General features: G+C 33.2%; 1 protein-coding gene across 2 annotated transcripts in view; it reads right to left on the bottom strand.

Moving 5' to 3' along the window:
• LOC143198586 (kin of IRRE-like protein 1) overlaps positions 1-18,681 on the bottom strand; it is a 684,992-nt gene that overhangs the window by 1,966 nt on the left and 664,345 nt on the right. The window contains exons 12-13 of one of the 2 annotated variants that reach the window (XM_076407905.1): positions 6,285-6,426; positions 580-759 (exon numbers count right to left, since the gene is read on the bottom strand). In XM_076407905.1, coding sequence (XP_076264020.1) covers positions 718-759; positions 6,285-6,426 — 184 coding nt within the window. In that variant the 3' untranslated portion in view covers positions 580-717. Of the gene's footprint in view, positions 1-579; positions 760-6,284; positions 6,427-18,681 lie in introns of those variants that run through there. The other variant, XM_076407904.1, reaches the window with a different exon arrangement.

The following is an 18,681-nucleotide window of genomic DNA, read 5'->3' as shown; positions in this document are numbered from 1 at the left end:
AGAAATATATACTCAGGCATTAACAGAAAAAAATTAAGGAGAAATACAGTTATATTATAATGATTTGACAAGAAAACACAGCAGCGAAGGAAACAAGAACTAAACTAATAAAGGTAAATATGTTCTCCAATGAAAATAAAATACATTACTTCAATAAATAATCGTTAATCAGGTGGATTAAGCCTCCAGGGGATACCATTCTGAACCAAGAACAGACTGCAATGAAATATAATAAAATCTCTCTAACCTACAAACTATTACGGCTGTTTAATTAACTGTAGTTTAAATATTTCGATAATATATGCATTAAATGTACTGTAACCTTAAAATATCGAATTTTTGTTTCATTATATTATTTACATTAGAATGTTGTTATATATCAATACTAAAATAAACAAAAATGCGTAAAATGTCAATATAAAATGTGGCGACATTGCATTGTTTTGACGTCCTAAATTGGGATGACGCGAGGTCACTGCTACTTCGGATAGACTATACATAACATTTGTTCTTTCAGCATCTATACATATAGTACTAATATTCCTCGCAAATCTCTGAATAAAATGATGAATAGTTTTCGCTATATGTCGCTCGTGATTAAAGGGAGATTGGATTGGCCTCAGCGTATCCAGAAATGGATGATGGGTGACGTGTTTTGTCGGATGTGATAGCGCTGCCTCCAGATTCCGAAGCGACGGACTGGATCCGGTTTTAGAATCATGTGAGGTGGTGGTTTGAGAAAGTGCTGAGGACTGGGGTCTGTGTGAAAAGAAAGTGTCAGTGTCAGAGAATCGGTGTATGTACATAAGTCGAGTTTTTGTTATTGGGATTCTCGTGGACCAAGTTTCAGTTGGGTTATACGATTATTTTAAGGCAATCTTACTTAGATTATTAATTAGAAACAGTTGAGTAAGTGTTACATTCCATTTGACTGAGTTTTAGTTAATATACGGATGATTTTGAGCACTTACATTTTTAATTCATAAAAGAGTCTATAGTCCTTCTAATTATACAGTCAATACACGTCATGAATCCGTCATCAAATATAAAAAGGCAAAATTACTTTTAAACTCTAAGCATTTTAGTTTTTATTTTACTAATTATTATTATCCTAGCTAAAAAGAGACTGATGGGTCCGAACATATAAATAAACAGGGCTATTAAATTCGATTTGTGTTGGTACTGGTTGACACTGTTGTCATATGTAAATGTAAATATAGTAAAACAACTCTAAATTGCAAACTATTGTGGCTTTTAATTAATTGTAGTTTAAGTCATTCGATAATATATGCATTACATGTAATATAATGTTAAAGTAAATTATATCTTATAACTTTTTTCTGCTTTATATGTAATTGTGTAAGGACTATAGATTGATGCTATGACAATTAAGGAAAAGTGAACATATCTTTTTGCTTGTATAAATTGCTAGAAATTATTTTATGTTTTTATATTTATATTCTTAATTGTAGTAAGAGTTTAATTTATATTTAGTGTTGTTTTAAATATGACTTAAGTATAACAATTACATAATTATTTAAAGGGTGATTATTATTAGAAACTTGGACCACGAATCAATTAAAAAAGCTCTCAAGTTAAATCCAATGTCCTTTTTGTGATAATAGCTCTTTTTCGCCTTTAACACGGTAACATTTTTACCAATCCGAGTCCTTTTTCAAATTTTTGACATCCGACTACGACTTCAATTATGATTTTTATTAAATTCTCACGGCCAAATTTATTCTACCTCGGATGCGATGGACCAAGAAAGCTAGGGAGACGTTTTTTCCAAGCCACTGGAAAGAATATACTAATAAGGAAATCTACGCGACTTCCTTGAGAAAATCCATTTTCTTTCAGCTTCGTATCGGTTAATTTATGAACGGTTTATTTGGTTGGGATGATTTATTTTAGTTTCAATTCTTTTGGTCAATTTTTAAAATACCGAATATTAAAAGTAAATTAAGAATTGCTTTTAGATGCTTTTCAATTGAATATTCAAAGTAAAATAATATTTTAATGGCAACATTGAAGAATGGATTAATTGAATTACGCAACTGAAGGCACGTTGTTTTGTTCAATAAAATTTTTCACATCACCGGGAACTGGTGAGACATTTCAATAAAACTCCTATTTTCATTTAATTAGAATATGATGGTGAATGCGTCGGTAGACAATTAAAAATAATGAAAACTAAGTTTTTCACTAGTTGGAGTTGGAATTTCACATATGAATACCAGTTTTTATTTTCAATAACCTAATCTACGTTCCTGTTACTGTTTAGATTCTATGCAATAAAAATAACAATTAGCTAATTGGCTATAATAATATTATAGAGTAAAATGGCGAATGCGACGGGTAAAGCTGACAAAACCTATTTAATATATTGGAGCTATTAATACATTTCAAGTTATAAAAAGACTCTGGATTACTTTGGATTTGCTTTTTCATGTATTTTTCTCACTCAGGTTAATTAATCGATTGTTATTTGTTAATAAATTCAAAATTTACTTAAAATAAAAACAGACAAAATCACACGTTGTTAGTAAAGAGTGCAGAGGTGCGTATGTACAAGGTGCAAAATGTAGTGCAAAAAATGGTATCATATCTACTTGTTTATGTACATTTTTGATCAGCTAAGGTTTCCAATTAAGTTCTAGAATTGGATTTAGTTGATAATATAAACTTCGCTTTTTTTGGTATTTTTAAGTACATCATACAAAGGTATTAGAGATTCTTCAACCCTGTTTCACATAATAGCGGTGGAATGAAAGGTGGCGAACAATTATTGTCAAGTTTATCCCGGAAATTAAAAGAAAACTCTTGTACAGGGTAACACTATGTAATTATTTAACATAATATTTTATAAAAACTACATAACATGACAAGTTAAATGTCAATTATTGTATTACAACATTTATAGCAGTTAACGTGTAACATGTTATAGGTTCACAGTAACCAGCTTTTAGTGAATACCCTGTACAAAATTACTTTTCACGGAAAAGAAAAATCTCTAATTTGGAGTTTATATTTATATATAAATCAACATCTAAAACGCAAAACAACAATTTACATTAAGTCAAAAACAAAAAAAATATCGTGTTAATGGAAAAACATGATTTAAAAAACGTAGGGAACAGTTTGGACAGAAACTAAAAATTCTACCAAATGTTCGGAAATGTACATCGGATATGTGACAAAAAATCGGGCCTACTCTATTGTATCCTCTCTTATTTAAATGAATGTACAAAATGAAAAATAAAACACAACTAATTTACAAAATAAAATTGTTTTTTGGTTGACGCTTTGGCATTGGTGCAAAAATGGTGACAAAAGTAGGCATAGATAACCAGTGCTAACTTGATCCTTATTTTGTTTGGTAACTATCATTTCTTATATATATTTTCGAATATGATCCACTTTGACAGTGTTTTTTTTACATTTTTATTTTTCTAAAAATAAAATTAGGGAAACAAGCACTTTTGCTGTTGCTTAAAGTATATTTTTATCCTATATTTGACCAATGAAAGGTTTATTATTTTGATGAATGAACATTTACAAATTTGATTCATGGCTCATTGTGATTAATTTGATAATAACTTATATGGAATCTGATTTAACTAACAACTAATTAGGTTCACTGTTTGGCTTCTTTTTGAAAATCTCTTAATGTGATTATTATTTTACAATGTTAGTTTTAATCATTGAGAATTTAGTTTGGTTTTTGTGTTTCTCATTCTCTAATTTGTATGTTATCGAAACATTTATTCAATCCTAAACAATAAGTGCATATTTACGCCATAATTTAGAACGTGGTTGGGATCCCCCAACCAAATTTTGTGTAATAATTTCAAGAATTATGACGAGATGGCATCCGCAGCTGCGCTTACGCTCGAATGACACACAATACGTTTGTATTAACCCGCAAAATTCGCCCAATACAGTTTACACTGCTAATGCGTTGATATATTTTCGCGAATATACAGATTCAATTCGTGAACGGATTAACGAAATTATGCTTTTAACCCTTGATGTCGTTAGGATTCTTGCGATTTATACGATTTTTGGTCTTAAATATTGCATTTTTCTACAGAAACTTTTTTGTTTTTTTTTATTTATAGTGTAGTGTTGCCCATGGAAAAAATAGAGATTTAACTTAACTGAAAATTTTGGAGAAATGTTTCCCGACATCCAACATCTACTAGATGTTACTACTTTGAATTTATTATCTGTTTTAATTGCTATGCTATATTGAATTTTTCTACAGAAACTTTTTTGTTTTTTTTTTATTTATAGTGTAGTGTTGCCCACGGAAAAAATAAAGATTTAACTTTACTGAAAATTTTGGAGAAATGTTTCGCGACCTCCAACATCTACTAGATGTTACTACTTTGAATTTATTATTTGCTTTAATTGCAATGTTGAGAGCCACAAAGGCTTTTAATTGGTTTATTTCATTTCTATGATGCGTTTGTAGTTTGTTTTGAACACAATTTTAAGTGGGACTTACATAGGGAAGAGCGTGTTTAGTAATTTATAACGTTGAGTGATTAAGTTATTAGTAATTAGTTCATTAACATAATAGTAGGTAGAACAATATAATTATACTGGATGTATGAAGTGTTGTGTACTCTGATGCACAGCTAGTAATGAAATATAGCACCGTTTTCCTTTGAAGAACTATCCGGTTATGTTTAAAAAATAGGTTGTTAATATTTAAAATCCCAAACTGACTGGATTGAGTATATAAGAAATATATGATCGTCATTGCGTGTTTTGCTGTTGTAAGTTGGAATAAGTTTATTTATATAAATAATCATTAAAACATATACGAAAGTAAATTTGGGCATGTGCAGTTCAATTATCAGATCGTACAAGCACCTATAACATTAAATAATACTATCATTCCATATAGCAACCACACTAAAGATAAGCTTCCGAGATACGGAATGAATCTTGATGCAAAACTTCGCTGGAAGGAACATATAAAGAAGAAAAGAAAAGAACTGGAACTGAAATATAGGAAAATGTACTGGATAATTGGAAGAAAAACACAATAATTAGTACGTAATAAATTGCTATTATATAAGCAAACACTGGAACCTATATGGACATATGGAGTGTTGCGTAGTGAGATGCATATAACAAAAAAATACAGCAGTGACATGTATAAACATTATTTCACCAAAGACCGAGATGGGGCCGATGGATCGTCCCAGTTATATACCTAGATTTAAGTTATCATAAAGACAAATTGTAGGTTAGTCGGAAACGACTAGTAACAATATAATAATTAAATAATAATAAAAAAATTAAAACATATGTATTTTTTGCAATTCCACTGAAATAATGGTTTCTGATTGTAAATCTTTTTAGGAAAGATTGACTGTATCATTTAAAGCGCTCATTATAAGTTCATTTTTTTCATCTTATTCTCCTCTAGAAAATTGGAAAGAGGATGAACACGAGGGCGCTTTAGATAATTTGCATTCTTTATTAACGGGGGATGTATTACCAGGAGCTGAGAAATTGCCTTTATACTTTTTCTTGAAATTTCCGTTCTATATTGAAACTTGATCTTCAATTTCAGATATTTCTATACGAATAAACTAAATTTTATGTTGTATCATAGTATATATTCCACGCAAATTGATAAAACTTTTGAACAAATAAATTAATTGTTATTTCTGCATTTCATCGAGTTCTTAGTGGCAAGGCACCTCGTGCCCCCAACTAAACAGTTTAAATATACTGTTAGTAGACCTTAGAGCTATCTCTTTTATTTAATTCCTCAACTTCTTATATATATATGAACGGGCGATTGTAACTCCATCTAGATATTGGACGTTGCGAAACTTCTCTTCAGAGATTCCTATTAAATCTTTCTCTCTATTATTCTAAGGTGTTGCCTTGGCAGCAAAAGTTTTGTTTCTAAAAAAAAACATTTTTGTAATTTTCTAGATTTATGTTTTTAGAATTTAAATTTATTATATGAAAACTAAAATTTGGCATGAATTAAAAGAATGTGTTAATAATATAACTAACATTTAGTGCTCATATTCGCAAATATCATTAAAAATTGTGAACTGGTTCAGTTAGCAACGGTATTCGATGACAGTGGCGGTTCGGTTGGGAGTACGGCCAACAGTGGCGTCGGCCAAGTCCGAGGCCTGGTGTTCGAGCACCAGGTGTCGGACAGCGGCGCCATTCTTGGTACTACCCGTTAGCATCGTGCAGTGCTACACTCTAGTGGGCGGTTGGAGAACCATGGCAGCCAGACGTACCTTCATGGCGTCGGGATGGCCACCGCCCCTCGGCCCCGTGGTGTAGATGGCGTCGGCCGGTATACCTCCAGGTCCAATGCCTGGCGGTTGGATTTGATTGTTGGTTACGTGGTGGGCGGTTTTTTCGATATCGAGTTTTTGGCTGCAAATAAACGGTATTAGTGAAGATAATGATTAGTCTTAGATTAGATGATAAGTCTATGTTATGACGTCCAGAAAATAATATCGATTCTTGTAATGTTGAACTTTCTGGACTGTATAACAACATTTTATACGATTTTGTCACGTAGATATGAGACATTTTAAGACAATAATTAAACAGTTGTAAACGAATTACATTATTATTATTATGATATATAACACTCTAGTATCAGAGTTTGAATAATATTATAAATTGGATTTACAACAAATCATGTTAAAGCCAGGCTTCACCTTCCAGTATATTGAATTTCCACGAAGTGTGAACAAACATGTTTTCAGTGCACTGAAATTGCCAAAGCTTCTTTAATTTGAAGAAATAGGCGGCTGAAGGTCATTGAATGCTTTTGAGGCTTATGACAAACATGTTCAATCCATTTTAACATCTGAATACAGGTCTCGACTTTTTATAAGTGGTGATTTTTTCACCGAGGGCAAAGGACGTTCTGGATAGCCAAAAAAATTTGAGACCATTACTTGATGATGATTCGTGTAAAGTTCAAGAAGAATATATAGAATTGTTGACAGTGATACAAGAAATAATTTCCAATTGCCCGCAGAGCGTGGGATTGATCCAAAAGGCTGCTTCCGGATTTGTTAGTTTTGATTACCACTTCTTCCGACATATGAGTAGTAACTTGTCTCAACAGTGCTTCACCTGTTAAGAAGATACCAAAAAATGGAACGGTTTGTGGATAGCCTCAAAAGATCATTCGTTCTTTCGATATTTCGGTATCCGTAGTTTACCTAAAAGATTGGAAAAAGTAGGGGCTATCGATGGACAATACTTGGAAAGCTTTGAAGCTACACATTGAAAAAATCCTTTTGGTGGGTGGTGAGTTTTTAATATTAAGAAAAGTGTTAAAAGATATTATGTCAGTTCATGTTAAGTACATATTAATTAGCGTTGGGAGCTATTGACTGAAAACGACTATCGACCGTTTAGTAATTAACAACTTTTTACTATCCACTATTTCAGTCGCTATTTTTGGTTCGCCTGATGTTATTACTTTTTACCAGTGACTGTTTCAGTCGACTGTTTTCAGTCGCTATTTTCGGTCCGACTGATTGTGTTACTATTTACTATCGACTGTTTTAGTCATGTACTTTTAGTTACTATTTTTGGTTCTACCAGCTTCATTCGACTGTCATCGAACTTTCGAAAGAATATCGACACTGTCGGTATAGCCCATTTTTCTACAAATATGTCTGTTAATGGTGATTGAATAAGTTTTATTTAGGTTAGTTTGTTAGTTGGCTATATAAATCGTCGCATTTCTGATCTCTGTTATCAGACAGATTCTGTAGATCAGACCCAAAAAGCAAAAGTTTCAAAAGTGCATATCGGTGTGGAAACAGCGACAGATTTGACGTAGGCAACTGTTGAGGCAACACTAATTAAAACGATGTTTCTCGTAGCCCCTATTGTGACGGAAATTGGAATCGTACGGGTTGCTGTGTCAGTGGGTAACGTGAGCAATGCGGTCGTTTGTCTAGTCGTAACGATGCACAGAAGAGATTATAGCCGAACAGGAGATAATGCACGTTCTTATGCAGAAAGAGATATAAAGCGAGTAACAGTAGTGCCGTTTTATGAGGCACAGTTTGCTCTGCAAGTAATTATTTTAATTAATGAGTGTGTGAGTTGTTTTGTTGGTTTTATACTTTTTGGGTGAACTGCATATGTTAAATCAGAAATATCAGCTTACAGTTATGATTGAGTTAAACATAAATTATTATTACAGGTGTTAAAGTACAAAGTACAAAGCGTTCGGGTAAAATGAAATATAGAATAGATATGATTTAAAATTAAACAACTCTACTCATTAGTTGGAATATCCTTTTAACTTGACATAAGGTAGAAAAGAGAACCAATCACAGTTAGTTTATTCGATAAATATGGGGTTGCACTATCTGATAACGCTCAAACATGTAAACGAATGAGCCTGTCAAAGGCGCCCGGTTGTCAGACATATGCAAAATTCTTGAAGGCAATAGTGATAACAGGTTATAACTCTAACCTATAAGCTAATGTTGCTGTATAATTAACTGTAGTTTTTAGATGTACTATAATGTTAAAATAAATTATATTTGATAACATTTTTGTTCAATTATTTTATGTAGATTAGAATTTTGTTGTATGTTAAAGCCAAACTGAACTAAAACTCAGAGTTGATGCGGCAACATTGCGACATATTGACGTCAACGATGAGGTAAGTTCATTGTTTTATTGAACGAACTGTATCTCTATAAAGTTTAATATAATTTTACAGGTTAGAATAATAAAACACGATACGATAGTTTGCACCGACGTTTTTTTCAATTCTACGTCGCCATCTCCGATTTCTGTTTCCGATATTCTGCCATTAAATTTGGCGAAGTAGAGAAAGAGAGAGCGAGGCCGAGAGAGAAAAAAAAAGCCGGAACCGGTCTTTCATCTTCCGTAGTGAACCGCAACGTCGTAAAATAAAAACTAACGGATCAATGGCGGACGAGAGAGGAATTTTTAGAATTTAATTATGTGATGAAAACGATGGAAATGGCGGATAGACCGGGAGGGTGTTGGATACAGCCAGCCAGACCCAGACAAACCGAATTATCCGAATTTCATAGAATTTATTGATCAGAAAGCTCATCCCCCCTGTGGGGGGCGGCAAGCCGGGAGAGGGGTAACATTGAAACGGGCGGATTTTATGCCGGTTTTATCAACACTTTCAATTAACTGTATTGCGAGCCATTTGTTTTTATGAGATTTGGAAATATTCCGGCTGGTGAGAATTTACGATGCGACGTGACGCTCTATTTTTATCCCGATCATGGATGGTTAAGCTCCATTGAATACTTTAACAAACGATAAAATATAACAAATAATAAACAGTAACACATTAGTTTTAAAAGTATGAACATTATTGATAATAACTTATACTGACATTTTTTTACTTTAGATAGGTATTTATGGAGTAAATACTTACACTCCACATAAACATAACATGAAGAAGGAGCAACATTTAATAATACTTAACCATGCTGGAGAAATATTTATTGTTGGAAAAAACTATATATATATATATATATATATATATATATATATATATATATATATATATATATATATAGAGAGAGAGAGAGAGAGAGAGAGAGAATTTATTGTTTAATTATAAACATATAGACTAGGGTTCAAGATTAATCACGATCAATGGCAAAGAGCTAAGACTGACGATTGGCCTACTGATATTGATAAAATTCGTGAATAGTTAGATTTTTTTATAACAAGAAAAGTGTCTTTATACAAATAGAAGAGAACTTTGAGCTCAATACTGAACATTCAGTCATTGTGTTAACCGTAAGCGAAAATATAATAAAAATATAGGGATAATTTTAAGTAGGACCTTCAGTGCAATATCAACCTGAAAATTAGTCTTAAAACAAGAGAGAAAATAGAGGAAGAAGTTGAAAACCTTGCGAGAGTTATTCAAGGAGCAGCATACGAAAATACTAAAGTGATTACACACATAAGTAAAGGTATAAAATATCCAGCAGAAACTGGAGATCTAATTAAAAGTCAGAAGAAGGTGGCAACAAACTAGGGATTCTACAGATAACACTAGAGTTAACAATAAAACTCAAAAGCTTAGACGAGAAATCCAAAAACTAAGGGAAGATTGAATAAACCTATATCCAAGGAATAATATATAAATAGGCCAATTACTCACTTGAAGAGCAATCAAGAAGGGTAAGAGGTTTGTAACATCTATATCACCTATAAGAAGTACCAATGGTCCATGCAAAATGGACCCAACAAAAAGCAAAGCTGATAGCTGAAGTCTGTGCTCTCAATCGTGGCTGTAAATAACTTGTATGTGTCCAGTTTTTGTCAGAAATGTTCTAAATATATAGGTAGTTTACATAATTTAAATATATTTTAATTTTTAATCCAATCCAACAATACTTATTTTTTTGGTTGTATTATTCTGACTATTGCAATTAAATGTGTTATACGATATATTATTTTAATATTTGTGCCTTGTTTATCTGCTCCAAATAATTATAATGAAATAATAAAAGACTCACAAAGCTTCAAATAGTATGCTATCATATCTATATATTTCTATATAGATTATATAGCTATCTTTTGTAGGATCTACAATATCAGATATGTATATATTAAATGTATACTAATATTACTATTTTACATTCTTACCTTTACTGTAGTTCCAATCGTTATCTCAGTTAAATTTTCATATTATATGAATTGAAATTGCTTGAACTTGTACGGTTCAACTACACCGATATTGAATGAACAACTGAAGTGTGTCCACATATTCGATATAAAACACAATCTCACATATCTGAAGATTGTTTGCAGATCATAAAAGAACGACAATGAGCAAAGCCCATATATATCGAAAAATGCCTATGCATCCAAGTTTGAATACTTGATCCAAATTAGTAAATTTTAAAGGCCCAACACTAATAATGCCCCTTTAAAATTATTACTGTTAATTATTTAATAAAATTATTTAAAATTAGGTTAGGTATCAATAAGATTTTACCAATTTTAAATTAAAATATGTCCTTACATTGTTACAATTATTGCATCTTTTTTGTTACATAAAATGTTCTTAGCTTACTTAGTATTGAGTGGTTAAGATGAAGACTCTTTTAGAGCATTCTTGTCTCTCTCTTTAAGCCAGGCTCTCTAATGGGTTATCTAAAACTGGAGTAAGATTTGAACTTGTGGCACTTCAGTATAGTATTTTTTAGTCCGTCTAAAATAACAGTGAACTGACGTCATCACGGCGTTAAATTTGCAGAGATGTGCAAAATATGGAAGTGAGCCCTGTATAGTGTTGTATCAAAAAGTTGTGTTGTATTTTCAGCCTAGATAGATTTGGAATAATTAAAATAAACTTTTTCACAATAAACCTGAATGTAGAAGAACATTTCTGGCTAATTCACAGTCCATACAATTTACTCGGAACTTAAAAGAACTTCACAAGACGCTTTAATTAAAATACTATTCGCGAACTTGGTAAATTAATAATTAGCCTTGACAGCGAAACAAAAACGCCGCATAACATTAGTTTGGCATTTGCTTCCGTGCAACCTCCGCGGCCGCAACAACCTCCAACAATTTCCATTCCCATCTCGTCGAGTTAATAGTTTCGAAAACTCACTTCAGCAAAATCCACGCAAATACGTCATATGTCAGGCAGTCTGGAGCAACCTCGGTTCGCCTGCATCAAACCCACCCTTCCCCCCTGTCATCGCGCGACCGTGCGCCCTTCACGCTCGGCAATTTAGATTCCCCATCTGATGCAAGCGTCTGCAAGTTTTCGAAAGATAGAGACGATGACGCCGTGTTATGGCAGTTTAAAATTATTTCACGTGAAAGTCGCGCCTCTAATATTATTAGACATGGAAATGCGACGAAACCGTCATAGAAATATGAATAGAAAATTCTAATTATAATAATAACCACAATAGGGTTACTGCTAAGGGACCATTCATTTATTACGTAAGATGATTTGAGGGGTGGTGGATAGACCGTGTCTTATTTTCTAACAAAGTGGATTGGGAGGAAGCTTTTATAGTTCAATAGAGAAGTTTTATAGTTTTTATAGAAAAAATTCGAAGTTAGAAACCCTATTTAGATTCCGTTTTTGTAGCAAAAAGTGTACCTGGAAGTGCATCCAATAGAAGTGAACGACGTAACAGATCAGTGGAAAAGTCCCCGGCCTACCATAGTAAAACATATTTTTTTGGCAAAATTTGTTTTTTTTATTCAACATAATTCTTTTCAAGGGCCATACATTGATTATAGCGACCCTCCAACTTTTCGATACCATTTTTGTAGTACGATTTGTCCTTTGCTTCAAAATAGGGGTCAGTTTCAGCGATCACCTCTTCATTCGACAAAAAATTCTTCCCAGCGAGCATTCTTTTAAGATCTGAGAACAGGAAATAGTCGCTGGGGTCCAGATCTGGAGAACACGGTTGACGAGGAAGCAATTCGAAGCCCAAGTAATGGATTTTTGCCATCCTTTTCAGAGATTTGTGACACGATGCATTGTCTTGGTGAAGAACACTTTCTTTTTATTAAAATGCGGCCGTTTTTCGGCGATTTCGTCCTTCAAACGGTCCAATACTGCTATGTAATAGTCGCTGTTAATGGTCCTTTCTTTTTCAAGGCAGTTATTCAAGAAAATTATTCCATGCACTTCCCAAAATACAGACGCCTTAACCTTGCCAGCTGACAGTTGCGTTTTCCCATGCTTTACACCTACAGTGTAGTCCACTCGGACGACTGTCGATTGGACTTCGGAGTGAAATGATGGAGCCATGTTTGATCCATTATCACATATCGACGCAGAGATTCGGGATTATTACGCCTGATCATCTTCAAACACTGCTCCAAATCATCAACTCGTCGTTGTTTTTGGTCAAAATGAACTCGCGCGGCACCCACTTTGCACAAAGCTTTCTCATATCCAAATATATGTGAGTGATATGATGTATACGTTCAGTTGATATCTTTAGAGTGTCTGACCGTAAATTCAATTTGAATTTACGGTCATTCAAAATCATTTTGTGGATTTTTTAAATGTTTTCGTCGGTAACAGTAACTTCTCACGGAAGGCGTCCACTTCGTTCACTGTCTTCAGTGCTCATTTCACCATGTCTAAACTTAACATACCAATCCTTGATGGTTCATTTTCCTGGGGCAGTGTCCAGAAACTCGGCATCAAGCCAAGTTTTTGCTTCAACTGTATTTTTTCGCTTCAAAGAGCAATATTTTATCAACACGCGAAATACCTTTTTATCAATTTTTTTTTCACAATAACAAAAGTTGCTTCACTCAAAATGCTATAATTCACAAACTAATGATCCGACAGCTGTCAGATTTATACACACATCTTTTGAGGGTTAGGGCTAGCTAAAAAACATATGGATTTAATTTCACTAGCGCCATCTAAGTGTCAGGTCGGGGACCTTTTAATTGACCTGTTATCACACCGTCGAATTTTGATTTAGAACTACTTAGACAGGTACACTTTTATTGGGAATTTACAGTTCAATTATTATAGGCAAGGAATCAAGATGCTGGAGAAATAACAAATGTAGCAAAAGTATATGATCAACAATGGTATTCTTGTATTATTTTTACAAATTGAAAAATGTACTGATAAGGAATGTTGTGGTAATATAAGGGGAGATATTCGTAAATTCCTTCCGCAAGAGTTTCTTCCTCCACCATGCTTATTACGGTGTGAAACTTCAGTCATATTTCCCATCCCAGAGGATGTTAAAACATTTAGCTACTTTACATCTTTGTTGGCATTGAGAATATTCTTTTCACCAACTTTAAGCTCCCTCGATGCTAAACTTTTTTAAGCCCAATGATTTTCTCTACAATTAGACAGCAACACAACAAAAATACCGCTCAATAGCTCTAAATCTGCCCATGTTAATTTTGCGTTACTGTGAAATGATATAAAATTAATTATATCACTTGACGGATGCCCGATTCCTCAAGCAAATATCTCGACATATGATGGGTAGGTTAAATAGGAAACATCATGTTAGACAAAAAGGAGTACAGATTAGACTCAAAGTCAAGCAACTGTACTGGTTAGTCGGAAGATACTCTCAACTTTAGCTAGAATCAAAGAGATTGGTTTATCAGTCAATCATAAAGCCAATTTGGATCTACGAGGAGCAAATATGGGGTTGTATAGTCGATGGGATGGACGATTACCTCGAAATCAAATGGAAACACGAAGTGATCCAAGATTTCGCCATAAAACATGAAATAAGGTTGCTAAATCACAGCTACGTGAAAGCAATAAATCTAATAGACTACATGGAGGAAATCAGAACCAAACCAAACTTGTAAAGTGTTATTTTTAACTTTAGCTTAAGTAGTTTAATTTTATTCTAATTTGGGAAATACATACTGATGATATTAAATTAATTTGTAAATTAAGATTGTACTAAGCACATTCAATATAATAGGCAATTAATACAAAAAAACTGTTTCCTTTAAAAACATACTAATCTAAGACATTGCGAATTGGTTGACAAATCATCCAGGGCAAGTTATTACCCAATACCAAGTTTTAGAAAGATTTGGAAAAGCTCATGCAAGTTAATACAGCAGTAAATGGATGTCGGAAAAGGGAAATATTTGAACTTAATAAAAACATCTTTACTGACCCACTACATCTTTCTTATTTAACCCGTGCCAAGTGCCCGTGCATTATCTTTGGTAAATGATGTCTCATCACCTTCGAACTTCACAGACACCGCAAACCCAATTATATCTATTCCATTACAGCGATTATAAAATTCTTCATCCCCACTAATATAGTACCAGCAGATGTGTAGCTTATCCCAATCATTAAACCACCCTCAACTTCATATAGACGGGACAAAATCATGATAATTACGACTTCATCGCATAAAAAAGAAATTATCGGTCGAAGATATATCCAAAAAAATTCACAAAATCTATTTTTGGTCTCTGTTAACAAATAAGAGACAAAATGATGACACTAAATGCCCAGTATGCCTTAAGAGCTTTTTCGAAGACAAAAAAACGAAGAAAAAATGATAAGACGCATTAAATGCCAATGGATGAAGAAAGACCCCCAGGACCTAAATTTATTTGTACAACTTCTAGATCTAGGCTGACTAAATTATCAAGTACTAATTTTTAATAATTTTATGTATATAAAAATGGATTGCTGTTCTCTAAAACTCAAGAACTGCTGGATCGATTTGACTAATTTCAGTCATTAGATTGGATACCAACTGACAGTCACAATATCATCATCAGACATGACAAAATACCTGGTGGCTATAATTATTGTCGGAAAAATTTTGCAAGATAGATGTAGGAGATAGGAAGTTTACCGAGTCATCTAGTTATGAAGACAATTTAAGTTCACGTACTGATTATTGTGATCTCAATACCGTCTCTGGGATGGAATTGGGTGAATTAGGAAACATATTTTTAGAATTTTTACCTTGTTAAAACTATCTTTACAGAATTTGTAACAGGGTTAACAAGCTATTGATTATTTTTAAGAATAAATGAGTAATGTACGTAATATTTGAAGCTTTATTATTTTACCTGTATTTTTTTACAAAAATAGGCGATGTTCGGTGACTATACCTTATTACATTTTATTTTGAACTTGATAATTAAAATAGTGTGTCAAGCAAATATTTCTTCGAAATAACAAGCAATTACGAAATAATAAAAATAGATTCAATTGATGTCCCTAGCTATCTTGTCCACGACAACTCGCTTGAATTTAGACTCTTCACCAAAACACGGGTCTCTCGAAATAAACTAATTTGTAACTCATACTTTGACATTAGCGTCCAGGCTGCCGGGACGAGTGCTTTTTCTAACGAGCCACTTCAACGCAAAAAAAAACATGCCGTTCGCAAAAAAAAACACCTTCGCCTTCCTCCCCCCTTTTCGCTTCTCCAGATCCATTTGCGAGTCTCAGTCCTGAATCTCAATCAGTCCGGTCGCCTCTCCAATTACCTTCTAAATGTAAAACAGCGCCATCTGCGTCCTAAATGCACTTTTAAGTTGGGAGCCGAAGGCGTTTTCTCGTATGTTTTTTTCCCTCGTTTCGTCCGTTTCCTTCCGCCTCGTCGTCTCATGGAAATTGTTTCGATTGGTGCTTATCAATAATTCGGTGAGATGTCAAAGGGAACGCGCTCGTTAATAAAGCGCTACTGACGTAGCGTTTGACGTTTTCGAGACTAGGAAAACTTAGATATGCTGCATTGTTTATCTAGCAGGTTCTTGAATATGTTCGTCAATTAATAAAACGCATTTACATTTAGAAAATTGACGGTTCTTAGTATAACTTCCTTTGACTTCGACACACGAATACCAAAAATCCTCTAATTTTTTAATTATATGGAAATATGTTTCCTAAACTATTGTAAAGTAATTTCTTTATTTAATAAAAATGCGAAATAATAAAAACTTAATTATATCACTCAATGGATGCCCGATTCCTCAAGCAGAATCAGCAAAATACCTTGGAATCGATCTTGACGGTAGATTAGATTGGAAGCATCACGTTAGACAAAAAGCAAAACACATTAGAACCAAAATAAAACAACTATACTGGTTAGTCGGAAGGTACCCTCAACTTGATCTAAAATCAAAGAGGTTGATCTATAATACAATTATAAAGCCAATTTGGACCTATGGGGTGCAAATATGGGGTTGCACTAAAAATTCAAATCAGTTAGTCATACAGCGCTGTCAAAACAAGGTTCTTCGATTGATTTCTAATGACTATCGCTCTGTAACCAATGAAGAACTGCACGATGATCTGGAAATCTAACGGATTTGCGAAGTTGTGCAGGATTTCGCCTTGAAACACGAAAGAAAATTACTAAATCATAGTAACGTGGAAGCAATACAACTGCTGGACAGCGCGCGGGATGTCAGGAGATTGAAACGAACAAAACCATGCGAACTTGTGTGAACATTTAGTGTGTACTATTAGTGTAAACTATAGCTATAAGTTAATAATTAGTAAATAATTATAATTTTATATTTGAGGAATACATACTGATGTATTTTCTCGCACTCGTCTTGCTTGTTAATTAATCCAAGTACATAGGAAAAGTAGTAATAAATTAATTGTAAATTAATATTAATAAAAATTGTCTCTAGTCAAATAATTTTTTGAGGTCCTTAGTCCAAATGTTGACCAGTTGTTGAAAAAAATTGACCAGGTTGGTTATCTTAGGACAAAAATTTTTCTTTTCTGTGTCAGTTGTGCCCTTTTTACGAATATGTGCATACAATTACGTTAAAATACAACACGTTAGACACAGATCACTCTCAGAATCAAATATATATACTGGTTAGTAGGAAGATACTCTCAATTGGACCTAAAATCATATCAAAATCAATCTAAAACAAAGATATTGGTTTATCAGTCAAAACCTATTTAGATTTATGGGGTTAAAAAATCGTATTGCACTAAACCATCAAACTAACTAGAAATACTACAATTTCAAAATAAAGTTGTTAGATTAATTAGTAGTGCTTATTGCTATGTAACCAACGAAGATCTATACGATGACCATGAAATCTAGTGGGCTTACGAAGTTATGCAAGATTTCGCCTTAAAACATGAGATAAGGTTACTAAATCACAGCAACGTAGAAGCAATATAGCTACAACATTCAGAAAATGAGAAGATTTCAGAAAATCAAATCCCATGGATTTGTGTAGTGTATAAGTATTGAATTTTAACCTTAGCTTAAGTAGCCTAATTTAACTTTAATGTAGGAAATACTGATGACAATGATAATAATAATGATGTATATAAGTTAAAAAAAATGGAAGGGAACTATTCTATTTTACGGAAAGAAAAGGCAACTTCTTGAATGGTGATACAAAGCGATACTGAGGGACTATTGGAAAACAGATCAATTCAACAGCAACTATTTATCGACAGATAATTAATGGCAACAAAATAAACATCTTTTAACTTTTCGGAAGGCGTAAAGTTCCCTCCCTTTACGCAGAAACAATATAACATACAGGAGGAATTAATAAGTTAAGTGATCCAGATCAATGATGAACAAAAACGCAAAAAGAAAGATTAATAAAAAAATTATAGAAAAAGGAAAAATATAAAGACGAAAGGTGAGAGCCGGTGTGAACTAATCAGCTTAAAACGATCTAGAAAAGTCATTTAAAAGCTCTTCGTGGGTACTTGTGATTCATCTTTCTATATGATTAAAATTTGTCATTTCAGAAATAATAACATATATTTAGCTTTAATATTAATATTTTAAAACTTGCAGGGAGCGATTATATACCATAATATCTGAAATCACTACATGTACAAATATTAATATGCCAGTTGCAGAGATACCGTGCCGAATTATTCGCGATACCAACGAGCATCGGTTCCAGATAAGGCAGATATTTATTTAACGAAGGAAAATTCGTTTATATTAAAATTTAAAACCGAAATGATCGATAAAACTGAAAAAAAAAACGAACAGTTATCGTCGGCGACATGAAGCAGGATACTTTCCTGATAAGTCCGTTTCAAATTTACAGCAGGACGATAGCGTCGTTTCCGACCGATATAAAAAAGTAACAAAAAAGTGTTTGCTTCGAAAATCAAATATTGATATA

This window comes from Rhynchophorus ferrugineus, unplaced genomic scaffold, assembly GCF_030347505.1.
Source record: "Rhynchophorus ferrugineus isolate W39M unplaced genomic scaffold, kcgeb_rfMv2 rfM6, whole genome shotgun sequence".
In the NCBI taxonomy this organism is placed as follows: Eukaryota; Metazoa; Arthropoda; class Insecta; order Coleoptera; family Curculionidae; genus Rhynchophorus; species Rhynchophorus ferrugineus.
The sequence above is the reverse complement of the archived record's forward strand: the minus strand, read 5'-3'. Positions and strand labels throughout refer to the sequence as shown.